At 38.4% G+C, this 16997-nt stretch overlaps 2 protein-coding genes across 4 annotated transcripts in view; one reads left to right on the plus strand and one right to left on the minus strand.

Moving 5' to 3' along the window:
• Positions 1 to 13414, plus strand: LOC117992195 (regucalcin-like). Its single transcript, XM_034979854.2, has 6 exons — positions 1 to 267; positions 1212 to 1368; positions 7824 to 8021; positions 9860 to 10078; positions 10627 to 10745; positions 11238 to 13414. Exons 1-6 carry the CDS (start codon positions 187 to 189, stop codon positions 11472 to 11474), a joined length of 1011 nt encoding a protein of 336 aa, XP_034835745.1. The 5' UTR covers positions 1 to 186; the 3' UTR covers positions 11475 to 13414.
• Hcs (holocarboxylase synthetase-like protein) overlaps positions 11672 to 16997 on the minus strand; it is a 19972-nt gene continuing 14646 nt past the window's right edge. For all 3 annotated transcript variants that reach the window (XM_034979853.2, XM_069505740.1, XM_069505739.1), the window contains one exon: positions 11672 to 16927. In XM_034979853.2, the coding sequence (XP_034835744.1) occupies positions 16753 to 16927 (175 nt within the window). In that variant the 3' untranslated portion in view covers positions 11672 to 16752. The remainder of the gene's footprint in view (positions 16928 to 16997) is intronic.

Here is a 16997-nt window from a genome sequence, read left to right on the forward strand (position 1 = left end):
TCTGCCAATAGCACTTACTTACTTTTTGCTTCTAGTTAAAAAGTTCGCCGGTGCACGTATTTTTTCTTTTTATTAAAAAACTTAAATCAATTGTTCACAATCAGTTAAGTGTAATTTGCAATTTGAGACTGAAAACGTACAGAATTCTTTTAAATAGTTTTTGATTCTTTAAAAAAATAATTAATAATGTTTGGAACAAAGCCTATATTGTTTGTTTTAATTTATTGTGTCAGTGTTGTACTGGCGAAAAGGGTTAAAATTTCTATGGTAAGTGATGTATTCATTTTCTATTGATTAATTGCACTTAATTTTTTATTATAATAATTACTTCAAAATTTTGACAATTTATTTTCAATTTCATGTGTGCATTTCAAGTAGATCGAGCCATACTTGAATAAGCCATACCTAATATTTTAAATGCGAAAGGTATGACCTTTCACGGCCCCATCAGTTTAATCGATTTTGAGGTTTTTTTAAAAATTCTGATACAAGTTAGCCATTGACTGCGTTATCACCTGATGGTAAGTGATGATGCAATCTAAGATGGAAGCTGGTGTAACTTGGAAGGGAAGCAGTTTCATTAAACCCTTGATCGGTTTCTACACGACATCACCGAAACGATAAATTCCAAGCAATTTATCGTTTTTGATAATTGGGTGGTAACTAGCCTTGGCCTAAGCCTCCCACCAGACTAGAAACAATTAAGCAAATATAAATTGCCCCTGCCGGGAATCGAACCTGGTACCACCCAATCCCACATAACTTATAAGACCCCAACGCTCAACACTGCGCCAAGGAGCTCGTCAAAAACGTTTGGCACAGAACTTGATATTATCGGGACTATTGTATGGGGTGCGGAATACGGATGTGAAATGGGGACCGACATATCGTCACCAATAACGTGTCGGCTATGATACTATCGCTATCGTGTCGGCAAATAAAAAACGCCTTCATTCCTTATTTTACGACACTCGAATGGATGTACAGTACGCGGCAGAAAATGTTGTACATCGACTTTTTGAAAGAGATTCGTAGAGCGTTGTCTTGTATCTGTCGTTAAGACCGACAAAACGTCACATAGGTATGGTGACAGACGCAACGCTCTTCAAAGCCGAAATCTCATTCTAAAGGTCGATGTACAATATTTCTTGCCGGCTACTGTACACGTTTTACCGCTACATTTGTGCCTGGACTAAATGAGAAATTGTTAGGTTCCATCAGGGAACTCAAACATGCCAGCACTGTTCTTACACGGAGAGAGCCCCGTGTGGGACACGGAAACGCAGTCGCTTTACTTCGTGGATGTGCACCAACAGAATGTACATAGACTGGATTACGCCACTGGGAGACTGTTCACGAAGCATATTGGTATGGTATCTTAATATTTTTTGTCGATGATATAACAGTTTAACAGAAATCCCACTTCTGAGCCACCCACACACATTCTCACACACTTTTGAGTAAAGAGTAAAGACAATCTTTCATAGTAATCACCCACTATTAATGGTACCTAGTACCTACATAGGCCTAGCTAGCATAATGTGTGAAGTGCCTACTTTTTTTTCGCTGGAAAAAATACAATACGAAAGTAAGGCATTTATTCAATTTGAAGCCGTGTGAAGAAGTGCGAGCTGAAGTGCACTTTATTGGCTCGTCGTAAAAGAGTCGCTGTTTGTTCAAACGTAGTATGTAGTGATTCTTCTATACCTGGAAAGTACTATTAAGTATTCTGTACAGTTAGTACAAGATTGAACAATGCATTTATCGTTTATCGTTTCGTTTACTCCTCACGGTCAATGTTTACGTATTGTCCGGCAGTATGAGTTGGCCATAACAGTCAGTATTGGACTCATCGAGTAAAAGAAATAGTAAACGTGATGGTCCAACTCTCGCCACAATTTGTCTCTCTTACACGTTCGCAAAAAAAGGGGGACAGATATACGCTGCCATTTTGTTGAGTTTGGCATTTATTATTTCGTTTATTGACGTTTTTGACAGATTGACAATGACAGATTGACAGCGTGACAATGACAAACAAGTGACAGTCCACCACTTAGTCTATGGTGTGTGTGTCTATGGTAATTTGTCTAAGATCACTAAAAACCTCAAGAAACTTGTGTCCAGAGCCAAATTTTCATCAGATTAAAAAAAAAGTTACCGCTTTCTAGTCTGTTACTCTGTCATTGTCAGTAAAAAAATAAATCAAAACAAACCAACGAAACCAACATAACCTTTTATCATAACTGAAATTACTGAGAGTTGAGACTGAAACAAACGGAACAATCGCTTTAGTTTTAACTAGAAAACTGAAGTTTTACTGATTATTAGGTATATATTATTGTACGTAATACAACTTTGTAGAAACAACTTCGACAAGGAAGCTGACAGAAAAATAAGCTGGGCTGGGCAGCATTTGGAAAATTGCGTCAAGTCTTCAATTCGTCGATACCCCAAAGCCTAAAGACGAAAGTCTTTAATGAATGTGTCCTACCTGTGATGACGTATGGTGCTGAAACGTCGACACTGACAGTTGGCCTTGTCCACAAGTTCAAAGTCGCTTAGCGGGCTATGTTGGGTAACTCTGAGGGACAAAATCCGTAACAACGAAATCCGTTGGATGACCAGAGTGACTGACATAGCCCAACGAATTAGAAATCTGTACTGGCAGTGGGCAGGCCACGTCTGCCGCAGAACCGATGGGGCAGACGTGTTCTGAAGTGGAGACCGCGTATCAGCAAGCGCAGTGTGGGACGACCTCCAACCCGCTGGACTGACGACCTTAAGTAAGTTTACTCTCTCTCTTCGGATCACGCTCACATAATGTACTAATTACTAGGTAATACAAATCTCTTGATCTGAATTTGGACACATAGACAAGTGGCCAGGTTTGAAGAGTATAGTTAAATCATAACATAACTTCATATGTACCTACCTACTTAAATAATTACTGTCTACTAGGTACCTAGCATTAAATGAGTTCAAAAAGGGCTGAGCCATCATTAATAATTATATTTGTTAGAACAGTTTTGACTACTGACCGCTTGATAAATGACAACACATTTTAGACATAATCTTGTGGTACACTGAAGTTAAAGTTGCAATAAAACATCTAGGTAATCTATTACAGAAAGGCAACTCTTTAATAATCAATTCAGTTTTCTTTGTTTAAGACATGTAATTAAGTTCGGGACCTTGAGTTTGAGCTGTATTTTAGTGTATGTATAAAGGTTATCTGTCTATCTATCTGCTGGCTTTTTACAGCTCATCCGTTCAACCAATTTTGACAAAAGGTACAAAGATCTTTCATCCTGGGGATGGATATAGCCTATTTTTAAATAAACTAGGCTCTGAAAATCGAACAGTTCCCACAAGATAAATGAAGTTGCGAGTATAAATTATTTAGTGTGGAGCTTTGTTACATGCTGGAGAAGGAGATAGGCTACTTTTACCCTTTAAATCAGCGCGGATAAAGTCACGGGCATCATCTACTTATTAATTAATATTATAAATAAAACTTAGACCTCATTAAGATAGATAGTAAAATAAGAAGAATAGTTCTTGTCTAATTAGCAATTTAAAAAATTAAAGATCAATAATTTCTATTTTTTCAGTGATAACTGTGGACCAGTTAGTTACGTTATGTTAACAGCCTGTGAATGACCACACCACCTGCCTAATCCACTTTGTTAGAAGAATGCAAGTTGATTTTGCTGCATCAAGACTACACTCTACAGAATCCTCATAAGTCATCTAAGTGCAGTAACACTGCGCAACAAACTACAGTTTTATAACAATATAAAAATTTAATAGTAAATAAAATGTTTTTTGTCTCTGCTTTTCTATTATGAACATAGTGTTTTTATAGCTAGTCATGCCATAAGATTCTTTTATAGGCATTTTAATTCATACCTACATACAACGGGCTAGCTTTTGAGACTTGCTGCCTTGATGGAGAAAAGAAGAGGAGATAGGGACGTTCCGGAGTCTCTGGATTCATCCATACAAAACGTGAGTGAGTCTCTGGCTGAAGGAGTGAAGGGGTTGACTTACCCCGCCGCCCCCTACCGAGGCTGTTTTAAGTCAATGACAATTTTATCAAAATTAAAAATCATTTAAAAAAGTATACATCCCCGGCGGAAAATCACTCCTTCCAAGGGAATGATTTCCCTCCCCTCCCTTTTACCTCAGCTACCCCCATCAAGGCTGCACGTTTCAAAATGTTCATACAAATAAACAAAATTGAAAATTGCCTGTTACGTTCTCAATAAGCTCATAATTAAAAAAATTGTGAGCTAATCTTTGAAGTGTTGAACCGATTTTGATGAGACTTGGTGCACAAACAGTTGGGGACAGTGTGGCTAATTCTGTTAGACGAGGTCTAAATGTATTGCTATCCTTTTCTGCAGTGCAGGGAGCTTATGAAAGGAACAGCAATACACATAAACCTGTCATTTTAATTTAGTTTTGATCATAGATTCCCGGAAATATCCAGGCAGGCAAATTCCAGAATACTTTTTAACTATTATTAGTATCATCTGAAAACTTACTTTTGTTAGGATGAAATAAAACAAATTAAATTCTTTTGTTTAAATTTAAATTAGATACTATAAGTAGGTAGGTATGCGTATAAGTATTTTACATCAGCTGTAAAATTCATAAGGTGTATTTAAGTAGGTACATCATAAACAGTTCAAATTATATAGGTATTCTACAAGTCTGATGACCCCCAGGTTAGTTGCAGTCTTGACTCTTGAATTAAGTTAGGTTCTAGTGGCCCTAGCTTAGGTAGCTGGAAGATAGGCAACATAATCTGGTAAGTATAGGTTAGGTACCATAGATGATCTGCAACCTGAAAATAATAATTTATTTTAGAAAAATACTTAATATAATAAGCTAGCTAAATTTGGTAGGTAGGTCCATTTCATACAAAATTTTACTAACTTATACCCTTCTATACTAGATTGTGCCCGCGATTTTGTCCGCGAGGACTACACAAATTTCAATTAGATAGATCAGTCAGTCAGCTTTTCCTTTTTTATATATAGATAAATTAAGTACCTACTTTCTTGTTTGTGAATGGATGCAAGTAATGGTAGGTAGTAGGTAGGTATTTTCTGTTATTGTATGTATGTTTCTTAATATACCTGGTAGGTAGGTACCTACCTAGGTTTCTATTCTGGTGAAAAAATGGGTTGATTTTATCAGATGTAGGTACCAACTTATATGTATAATTGAATCATAAATTAATGTAAGTAGGCACCTACTTAGTAGGAAATTTGAGCCACACGTTTGATGTACCTACCCATAAGGCTTAGAATAATATTATGTAGGTATTAGGTACCTAGGTATAGGTAGGTAATAAATTGTGCATATCTTACCTTTGCCTCAATGATCAAGGTGTGACATACTCTTTGTGATCGATCTTACAACGCTACAAGTAAATGCATTCTGCGAGCTATATGTATGGATGGCTATCGCTGCACAAAATGATTCATCCGAGATGCACTATTATCATTATCTATCATTTTAGCCTGTGGATGTCTGTCTTCTACATCCAGTCATCGCTGCACAAAATGATTCATCCGAGATGCACTATTATCATTATCTATCATTTTAGCCTGTGGATGTCTGTCTTCTACATCCAATCATCGCTGCACAAAATGATTCATCCGAGATGCACTATTATCATTATCTATCATTTTAGCCTGTGGATGTCTGTCTTCTACATCCAGTCATCGCTGCACAAAATGATTCATCCGAGATGCACTATTATCATTATCTATCATTTTAGCCTGTGGATGTCTGTCTTCTACATCCAGTCATCGCTGCACAAAATGATTCATCCGAGATGCACTATTATCATTATCTATCATTTTAGCCTGTGGATGTCTGTCTTCTACATCCAGTCATCGCTGCACAAAATGATTCATCCGAGATGCACTATTATCATTATCTATCATTTTAGCCTGTGGATGTCTGTCTTCTACATCCAGTCTTGAGGCATCCTCATTCAGCCACTTCACGTTAGGTACCTACTCTATAATATGAACGGTCCATCGGTCGGTACCCCACTAGGTACTTGTAGGTATGCTGTGGTACCAAATCTCAACTCAGTAGGAACGCAGGCATGGATTGTTCACTGCCACTTCAACTTGCTGGGTGGTTTCGACTATGTGAGAACCTGTTTCTTTGACGGATGCTCAACCAAGTACGACAGGCATGGATTGTTCACTGCCATTTCAACTTGCTGGGGGGTTTCGACTATGTGAGAACCTGTTTCTTTGACGGATGCTCAACCCAGTACGACAGGCATGGATTGTTCACTGCCACTTCAACTTGTTGGGGGGTTTCGACTATTTGAGAACCTGTTTCTTTGACGGATGCTCAACCCAGTACGACAGGCATGGATTGTTCACTGCCACTTCAACTTGTTGGGGGGTTTCGACTATGTGAGAACCTGTTTCTTTGACGGATGCTCAACCCAGTACGACAGGCATGGATTGTTCACTGCCACTTCAACTTGCTGGGGGGTTTCGACTATGTGAGAACCTGTTTCTTTGACGGATGCTCAACCCAGTACGACAGGCAAGGATTGTTCACTGCCACTTCAACTTACGGGGGGGTTTGGGCTATGTGAGAACCTGTTTCTTTGACGGATGCTCAACCCAGTACGACATGCATGGATTGTTCACTGTCACTTCAACTTGCTGGAGGGTTTGGGCTATGTGAGAACCTGTTTCTTTGACCGATACACTGCGCACATCACAAATTACGCCGCTGAACCAAATTTAAGTTACACAATCACGACGGTTAGCTTTGACTACCTTCCCAAACATTCTCCTTGCCTCCGTGGGCAAATTAAGGCACTTCACTTATTAAATTTCATCATTTTGTTTAATTATCAATAAGCTTTCACGCTTCTCTCACCGAGTATTTTTTGGTGAGTTACAATTCGACTATCGACTCGTATCCATAAGCGAAAATGACGTCATTTACTAGTTTTAGGACGTCAAACTTAGGACTCGTACTGCCAAATTACTCGATATTGGTATTGGTGTAGGTAAACGCAAACCATTCTCGATGGTGACGTAGTTATGTGGTAATTGGTATCGTAAAGTTGAAAGCTATACTCGCAAACACTCGATCATCTTTAGTTCGCAATATTTCCGCTGTGTCGCTGCCTGTAGATGTATGGAAACAGTCGATTTCGACTTTGGTATTTTTAAAACTATGAAATCTTATACTAACTGTACTGTAGCTTTACGAGGCATGAAGAAGACTTTATGGACTTAAGGGGTGAAGCACTGCTTCATATAACATGTGATGTTTTGAATCCGTGCCTCGTACATGGGACGGCTCGTGCCCGCTACGTATTGGCATACATCGTGCCTTAAACGTTCAATTCGGACCTTCAAGGTCGATCACACTTCAAGTTACCGACTTGCTCAATCAGCGCAATCGAATGATCCCTGCAATCAGTTATGACAGAAATAATCTAAAAATATCTATACAAGATAATATTAGCAATAAGCAATCGAAAAACGTAGCCGCCATGATGAACGTCTGTGACGTGATATGGATTGAAGTTGTAATGTATTTCACTAAAAAAATACCATTGTTTACCAATCCGTGTGACGTCATAACAGGTCATGAACCTAAACTAAATGACGGGTAGCGTTTTCGCGGGGAAATTTGAAATACAAAGTTTGAATGCATTTTATCGACTGGATAATTTTTTTGTGAACTTTCTGGTAGTTTATCATCACTTTAGGATCAAATTAAAACACTTTTCAAAAAAGGGTAAAATACCCTATTTGTTCAAGGTTACGGCCAAGTCAACGTGGTATCGCTTGTGGCGGACTCCAAGCGTTATCTAGTAGCAGTGCGATCTGCGCTGTATCTTCTGGACTGGGACGTGTCGGGGGACACGGCTCTGAGGCTGCTCACTACCGTAGATCTTGGGTTACCAGATAATGTGATTAATGACGGGAAACCAGACTCTCAGGGGAGGTTTTGGTTCGGTAAGTAGGTATAGTAGGTACTCTTAACGAAAGTAGTTTGAGTGGGCGGTAAACGCGCAGGTTTTGTGTGGCGCTAAATTCACCACAGCTTGCTTAGCTTATAGCACCGACGCGACGCAATGTCGTCTGCTTATCTAAATACCTATCTAAAAAGAAAGGTGACTGCCTAACTGATCTATCAACGCACAGCTCAAACTACTGGATGGATCGGGCTGAAATTTGGCATGCAGCTGCTATTATGACGTAGACATCCGCTAAGAAAGGATTTTTGAAAATTCACCCCTAAGGAGGTGATATAGGGATTTGAAATTTGTGTAGTCCATGCGGACGAAGTCACGAATATAAGTTAGTCGGATATAGGTACCTACTTTGGAATGCTCAGAAACTTCACAACCTTGTTTCTCCTTCACCATTGAACCACAGAGTAAGGATATATTACATACAGAGGTTCGACGAAGAGCTGAGCAGAGCCATCTAAGCAGAGCAATCGTGCGGTAAGTGCGGGATGAAGGGGCGACCCGAACTGACCTACATAGTTAGGACCCTTCAACGTAGGGCTGTTGAAAGGTCGTTGTGGTCGTCATTTATCACGAGTCTGCTGTGTGTCTCTTTATAATGTGGTTGTACCACAGAACAATGAGACACCTTGAGCGTTGACATCCTTTTGTGATCAACATCCAATCTACCTATAGTCCGCGACAGGTCGAGATGGCAATAGGGGAGGGAACGTCCCGCACACCCCCCGCGCTAACCCGGTGCGGGCGAGCACGGCGTTCCCCCGCCCTGTTGCATACTATACTTGAACGACGAGACGTTTTTGGCTTTTTGCTCAACGTTTCTGATACGAAGATCTACCACGTACCTAAGTACCTTCGAGGTCAGAGTGAATAGGCATTTCTTAGGCAAGAACGCTCGTCAAGCGCGCGCTAAGTCAAGAAAAATTGGCCAACGTGATGTATTTGTAACTGTTATGTATATGTATATATATCTTCTTGAGCCCGCTTCATCGAAGCGACAACTCGTTGGCGGGAGGAGCCTAATTAAGTTTTACGACGACCACGTTGTCAATGTAAGCAGAAAATTCTAAGCTGATGCTTCTGACACGTTCTCTCCATCCATCGCTATTCATACAAGACGTTGGCATTATAGTGGTCATAAATAACTAACACTAAATATTTTATAGAGGTAAAATTTGTTACTTTGTATGTATAGGGGTAATCTCCAGAACTAATGATCCGATTCTGAAATTTCTATCACTGATAGATACGGTTTACATTGTCACCGAGTGCTATGGGCTATAAACTAAGATAATGGAACCTAGGCTATAAATAATAATTACGCGGACGAAATCGGGGACAAATAAGTACTTACCTAAATCATATTATTATGGAATTTAATATTAAAATCCAGAGAACATAATGTTTTAGTCATATTTTAAACCTAAATATATAAAAGGAAAACCCGACTGTACCTCAGAAACCGGGCATGACTGACTGACTGATCTCTCAACAGCTCAACTACTGGATCGGGCTCAAAATTTGACATGCAGATAGCTATTATGATTTATGACGTACCTACCTACGTAGAAAGCTAAGAAAGGATTTTTGAAAATTTAACCCCTAAGGGGGGTAAAATAGGGGTTTGAAATTTGGGTTGTCAAAGCGGACAAAGCCGCGGGCATAAACTAGTTTAGCATAAATTAACAGTTTAATAAAAATCACTTGCCTTTATGAAGAACCTCAAGAATAAAATAAGATCGAGGTCTGATATTATCTACGCATACCTATACGAATACTACCTATAGTCAAATCATATATGAATGTTTTTCTATCCAATAGGTACAAAGGGTCCGCACAGGGGAAATGACGTACTTCCAGACAAAGCTACATTCTTCAGCATTAGCCAAGACAGCTTCATAAATCCTCTTGTACATTTGCGACCTGTGACCATCTCCAACGGGCTGACTTGGGCGCCTAACGACACTGTCTTCTATTACATCGACTCGCCCACGCAGAAGGTCGAGGCTTTCGACTATGATCAGGAAACTAGAGAAATCAGTAAGTAGATTTACGATATCGGCATCAGGTCCTTCTCTTAATTCATAGTCACAAAGAACACTACTTATCTCATGGTAATCCCAACTACTACGTGATCTACCTATTTCATTACACATAGGAATAGGACAGGTCGAGATGAAAATAGGGGTGGTGCTCACCGGCACAGCCCCGCGCTAACCCGATGCAGGATAACGCCGGTGATATGTGGGTGTGCGGGGCGTCTCCCCGAACGGGTGTTTATGACATTAAAAAGTTAACTATCTTTGTAAACATTCGGGAAAAATCTAACGAAGTACAATTTGTCAATCTTTACCTATGGAATTGCCGTTTTGTCGAACTGGCCACTTTCTGAATTGACAGACCAACACGCCGGCGAATAGCGAGTAACGAAGTCTAAGAAGCCGAAATGTCATTCTAAAGGTCGATGTTGTCTGACTTTATATTGTGCTTACAATACAACTACAAAACTGGAGAGTCTCCATTTGGCCGTTTGGACTTATTGAATTTTTCAATAGACGTATCTTAACAATTCTGTGATGTTTTTTCAGGCGGAAGGAGGACAATCCTTGATATATCGATGCATGGGTACGACGACGGGGCGATACCGGATGGCATGACTATAGACAACCGAGGGTATCTGTGGGTGGCGATTATGTTTGGGGGCTCCGTAAGTTTCCATTAGGTACACTTTGACTACTTAGTTAAGTATTGAACTTTGTAAAGTCTGATGATTAAATATTGATATAAAAAATTATTTAATGTATGTAAGAGAGAGCTTGTCTCTTATTTATTTATTTATTTATTCAGGTGCAAGTTAGCCCTTGACCGCAATCTTACTTGGTGGTAAGTGATGATGCAGTCTAAGATGGAAGCGGGCTAACCTGGAAACGGCAGACTAGACGGCATCGTACCGCAACGCTAAATTGCTTGGCGGCACGGATTTGCCGGTAGGGCGGTAACTAGCCATGTCCAAAGCCTCCCACCAGACAAATATGCGACAATAATGCTACGCTTGTGACTACCACCAGTTCAGAATGAAAATACTACTGAGATTTAAAAGTTGTCACTATAGTAATGATTTCAATACGCTATCTCATATGGCTTATGGCCATATCTAGAAAAGACAGTTCCAATTTATTATGTTTACCGTTCTTTCCAGGTATTACAGATAGATCCTGACAGGAGAGTAATAGTAAACAGGTACAAACTCCCAGTTTCGCAAGTCACCTCTCTGTGCTGGGGCGGACCCAACTTGGACGAACTGTTCGTCACGACGTCACAGTATCGAATGAGCGAGCCCGAGCCGTTAGCCGGAGCCATATTTACTATACGGGGAACTGGGAGCCGTGGTTTGCCCAGTTTCCGATTCAGATTTGATAATGCTGATATTTATTAACGAACAAATGACATCATTGAACTTTTACAGTTTAACTACCCGGCGATGCCCACGACTTCAGTCACGTGGATTTAGTTTAGAGATTTCATAGAGTAGTTTTATTAGGTACCTGTTGTTGATTTACGTTTGAAAAAGGCAAAATTAAAATTAATTGATTTCGGTAGTAAGTATTATTAAATGTAAATAAAACATTTCGATGATCCGAAATAATTTATTATAGAACGCGAATACTTTAACAAGAAAATGTACAACATGTTAGACTCCATCAATAGATTTTTAACAAAAACACCTCACAACAGCGAAAGATGACTAGTAAAATTTTGTGAACAGTAATCACGATAACACTTGAATATTAACGTAAAATAGACATTATATCATAAGATTCACAAAGAGAAAATTTGCGAATTTTAAAAATAGGTATGTATAGTACGCGACAAGTCGAGATGGCAATCGGGGAGGGAAGGCCCCGAACATGCCACGCGCTAACCCGACGCGGGCAGGCACGAGTGACATGCGGGTGAGCGGGGCATCCCCTCGCCTTAAACTATCACGGACTATACAAGAGCATTTCTACATCCAATCCGATATTAATTAATTGATCATACAAGGTCGCTAATTCTGTTGTACTCAATCACCAAACTAAATTGACAGGGGCACTACCCCGCTTAAAGTAGTCATGTTTTAGTATTGTTTTGACATTTCCATACAAGTTTTGTATGAAAATGTCAAAACAATATTGAAAACTTATTACTTTAAGCGGTGGTAGTAGGGCCCCAGGTCTAATTCTAATTCTACTTTTTCGTAGGAATTGCCATTTTAGTTTAATTTAGAGATTGTGTACACAGAATCATCTGAGAATATCATTAGTATCGTTGCACATCAATGGCACTTAGGACTAGTGTTGTTGGTGAACATTTCGATAGTATTCAAGAAACTATTGATCAACAATCAACTGATCAATAGTTTCTAGATGCTATCAATGTCGATAGTTTTGTCACATGAGTCAATTGAGAGCAATGTCAGTACTGAAGCGATCAATAGTGTGCAAAACAATCGATACTATTCTAAGTCATTATTTGCGCTAAAGTATGATTATCAATTTAATTGGCACGTGACAAAACTATTGATATTTTGGCATATTTAATAATAATTATTATTATCGATATAAACTTTCTCATCGCTACTTACAAAATAGCTAGCTTCAGATGGCAGGCCAGGGGAGGGCGCCCGTGTGTGCAATAATTATTCTGTGAAATTTTTCGACGATATCAGATTGGATAAATAGAAATCGTTGTAACAGTTTTTGTTAAGAACAATTTTTATAAGATATAGAATCCCAAATATCATCCACCAATTCATAATTAACATATTTATATATTATTTTATGTGTAGGCACATTTTACCATCAAACAAATAAAAATTCAAAAGGCTCGTCCATACTAACCATAGGGCACGGCCATAGGGCAATTTTTAAAGCGAAGCTTCTTAACAGTCATTTGGGTCAGGGGCCTAGCTCGCAAAGTGATACAAACGAATTCGGCAATGAAACACATCACATTGGCAGGACAGTATGTTTTGTACTCCATATGAGCGAGTGAGACGTAGATCGCTATTTTAGCGATAAGGCCGCCTATTGTACATGCTATCTTTGTTATATTGCTATTGTTTTGGTTTTGGTGTACAATAAAGCATGTTTACTTTACTTTATTTATTATAAGATTTATGTACAATATTAAGAAGCTTCACTTTTGTCAGTTTTTGTGTTAATTGCAGTCTCGCATCATTATAAACTTCAATATAAGTAATAAGACTTCAAGTCTGCGCGCTAATCTATAAGTAACTAAGTATAATACAATTCATAATAATGAAATCTGATATACTTACATGTTTTAATTTAATAAAAAAGGTTTACTACGTATCAGTTTGATACTTAAACATAACATGCGTTTTTTTATTTCAATACCACTATCTTTCCCCATTTCGTAATGGTAAGTAGTAAGTAACATATAACTTGAATGCTATAGTAAATTAGAACGACACTACAAAAATAATATCACGATGATTTATGGAACTAAACTAAACAGATAAATTTAAGTACTATTTACCTACATGCGTGTTCTTAGGCGCAGCGCACACCAACAGAGTGCTGTGCAATCGAGGCGCGGCATATTTTTCATAAAAACTCTAAACTCAGTTATATTTACTAGTTAGCATAGAGACGGCGAATCGAGCACGATTATAAGGTAGGTATTTTATGTCCACGCCACTCTGTAGGTATGTATCTTTATCTTAATATGACTGTGTTTCACACAGTCCGAACGCCGCTAGGTGAAAAGTAATTTTTCCAAATTGTAATCTGTTAAACTCACAACAATAAATTAATTATTAAGTATATTAACATTCAAATGTAAAATACCATTCATTTTAATAAACATTTTTAAATAAAGATGCCTAAATTGAAAGGTCGTAGATTAATAGCATCGCTAGATAAAAATGTACATAAAAATTAATATAGGTACAGCTACGTCATACACTCAGGGCCAACGTCGCACGTCAAGTAACAGAGTTTGTATCATCACAAAATGCGATTAAGATTATGATTCAATGGAATAAATAAACTATCATGTATCTATTTTTGCAAAATGTATTAAAGTAAGAAAGATCTAAACCTAAAGCAACTCAAACAATTGAGTTTATTATGTATTAAAGCTAGCCGAGAAAAATCAGTACAAAGTGTAATAAACTAAACTTGCGGTACAAGAAACTCGTTGGTTTAAGATTCAAGTTAATTATTTTTGCACTATTGAAACCATGGGCCAAGCACGCACGATACTTTTAACAGGAGCAACTAGCGATTCGACCGATTTTCAGCACTATTGAACTTTGAACCCCGCACACCCCGAATTGCCCACATTAACATGTGGGCAATTCGCTAATCGCCGATGCCGAAATTATCGAGGGTGCTCGTGCCCCTTAGTATAAACATTTTCTATGACTAGAAACAGGCTATTCTGTCAGTTAGTTCAAGCTAGTCTGTTTCTAGCCATAGCAAATACTGAATTGCGTGTTAAGTGTGTTCCACCTTAAATATATAGATATTATACATTTATAACTTCATAGCAATCAAATTGTTTTGTATATTTTCCATAAACCAAAGAGAGTTACCAATAATAACTTTTTTTTAATACTTTACCTTTTTTGCTACATTATAATCCCACATAATATTTTAACAAATTTATATACAGGATATTTGAGGATAACTTTCTATATGTCAACAGCAACTAGGATATAATTTGGAAGCAGAGTAACTGAGGTAGATGCTTACACAAGTGGCAACACCTTTAATAAGCCCACTCTTTATTTTTAAATCCCGAATCAAAAAAGGGTTATTTTTGGTTGATTCTAGGAGTGCCGATAGTAGACTAGGCAGAGCTGAATCAACTACATATATAGATGTTTTTGGACTTAAGCTCGTAGTCAAACAGATCAGTTTTGTATCGGAGGGTTTTATATTGTTCTGAGATTTGAGAAGCGATAATTATTCTACTCGCAAATAGATGTTAGCAAATTGCTCTAGCTACCTATGCACAGCATACAATATCTAACGACATTCTCAATTTTTGAGAGCATGGTTCTAATTGACAATATTAAATAAAAACCAAATCCCCCCTTCGCACACAATAATTGGTTTATATTAAAAGCCTATTCATATTTTTACATAATATTAATATGAATTATAAACATTCACCTGTTTTGCATTCAATCACACAAAAATTATTATTAAACTGTATAAAAGTTAAACAATTCCGTTTTCACAACCAAACTAATATATTTCAAATCCTAATCTTTATTTGTTAAATCTTACATAGTGAAAAATCTTTTTAAATTGTTAAGACTATTTGGTCATAAACTACCCAAATACCTAAAACCACCAAGATGACGCAATCGGCTTTGATTGGCTACCACTTTCTCTCTCTATTAGTTAAAAATTATAATGCACAGTTGCAACAAGAATATTATCATTGTGGCCAATTGTATCAATTGCGATTGTTGCAATGTGATTATTACAACTTCCGTTAGACCATCAGATTGAGCCGATGTGCGAAAAGGAGATTTGTCACAACGCCAATATACAATACATTTTATAGACATCAGTAATAGCAGATTAACCATATCCGATATAAGAGCACTGGCAGTGTACGGCTGTCTCATCTACGTGATATGATCTACTCGTATAAAGTCGCTAGACTACGATACTACAATAACAATTTTCGATTTTTGATATACTTAATAGAATCTTTTTATTTTTACATCATAAAATTCTTAAAACATTTACTTGACCTTTTATAAGTTTCATTCTGGGAACGTAATTTTTAATTAAAGGGTCTTACTTAGTTTCTAGGCGATAACAATTATTATATTTTCAATTTCGTCATCGTCGTCAAGTGATAGACGTCCACTGCTGAACTCGCGTCTTTTGTAGGGACTGCCACACGCCGCTGCCTTGCGCAGCCTAAATCCAGCGGCTCTGGCGCGCCTCATATTTTTTGTCAATTTCTGATATAAATTGCAATCGGCCTACAATTAGGGATTCACTATATTTCAATAGTTAATATCAAAGTTAATATACACCAAAGAATCTCAATCTTCAAGGCACAACGCACACCTCCAGAGTGGAGTAGAGTCGAGGCACGGATTATTTGGATAACAACTCAACTCAAACCCACTATGCTGATAAGTGTAATAAACTTTTATTATACTTTTTTTTATATAGAGATAACGAGCAGGCGGGTCACCTGATGTTAAGTGATTACCGCCGCCCATGAACATTTGCAGCTCCACCGCCGATGCGTTGCCGGCCTTTTAGGAATTTGTTGGTCCGCCCCTTGAATAACCCCATGTTGTACTTCAGCTTAGTGGCGACAGCGGAACATGGCGTACCGGGCGCCCTTTAAGTTTTCTGCTTGTTTTTATCCTAATTTCAACCTATGTTAAAGTGAATAAAGCTAACCGCGGTAGCCACGGTAAAGGACCGGTGAAACAATTATAGACAAACGTCTTTCCACGCTTTCCAACGCCATTGTAACGGAGAGAAAGAAACAATCATATCTCTTGCGGGTTTATGAGAATTGGTATATATGTACACTTAGGTAGTTCTCGAACTAAAGTTGTCCTTCACTCCGATCCGTAGGTATGCGTCACATTTTGGACTTAAGGCTCATACTCATATTGGTCTTTAAACTTTGACTTATATAACCAGAACTTTCTGGTCCTTAGCTTAAAGTTTAGGGGCAATAAGTCCACTCATGATGTCGAAGGTGTTCCCGTCGGGCGCGACGCGGATGTCCCCGCCGCGTGTCCTGACCATCAGCCACCCAGCCGAGTCCAGCCCGCTGATGGTGCCTTGCACTGGACTGCCGCCGTCACTGCTTTGGACGCGAATTTCCTCGTCGCTAAAATAAATAGCTTTATATTAACCAGAGATCGGAAAAGGTTGAGGAAGAAGTAGATATGTATAGTACA

This window comes from Maniola hyperantus, chromosome 21 (genome assembly GCF_902806685.2).
Source record: "Maniola hyperantus chromosome 21, iAphHyp1.2, whole genome shotgun sequence".
NCBI classification, from domain to species: Eukaryota; Metazoa; Arthropoda; class Insecta; order Lepidoptera; family Nymphalidae; genus Maniola; species Maniola hyperantus.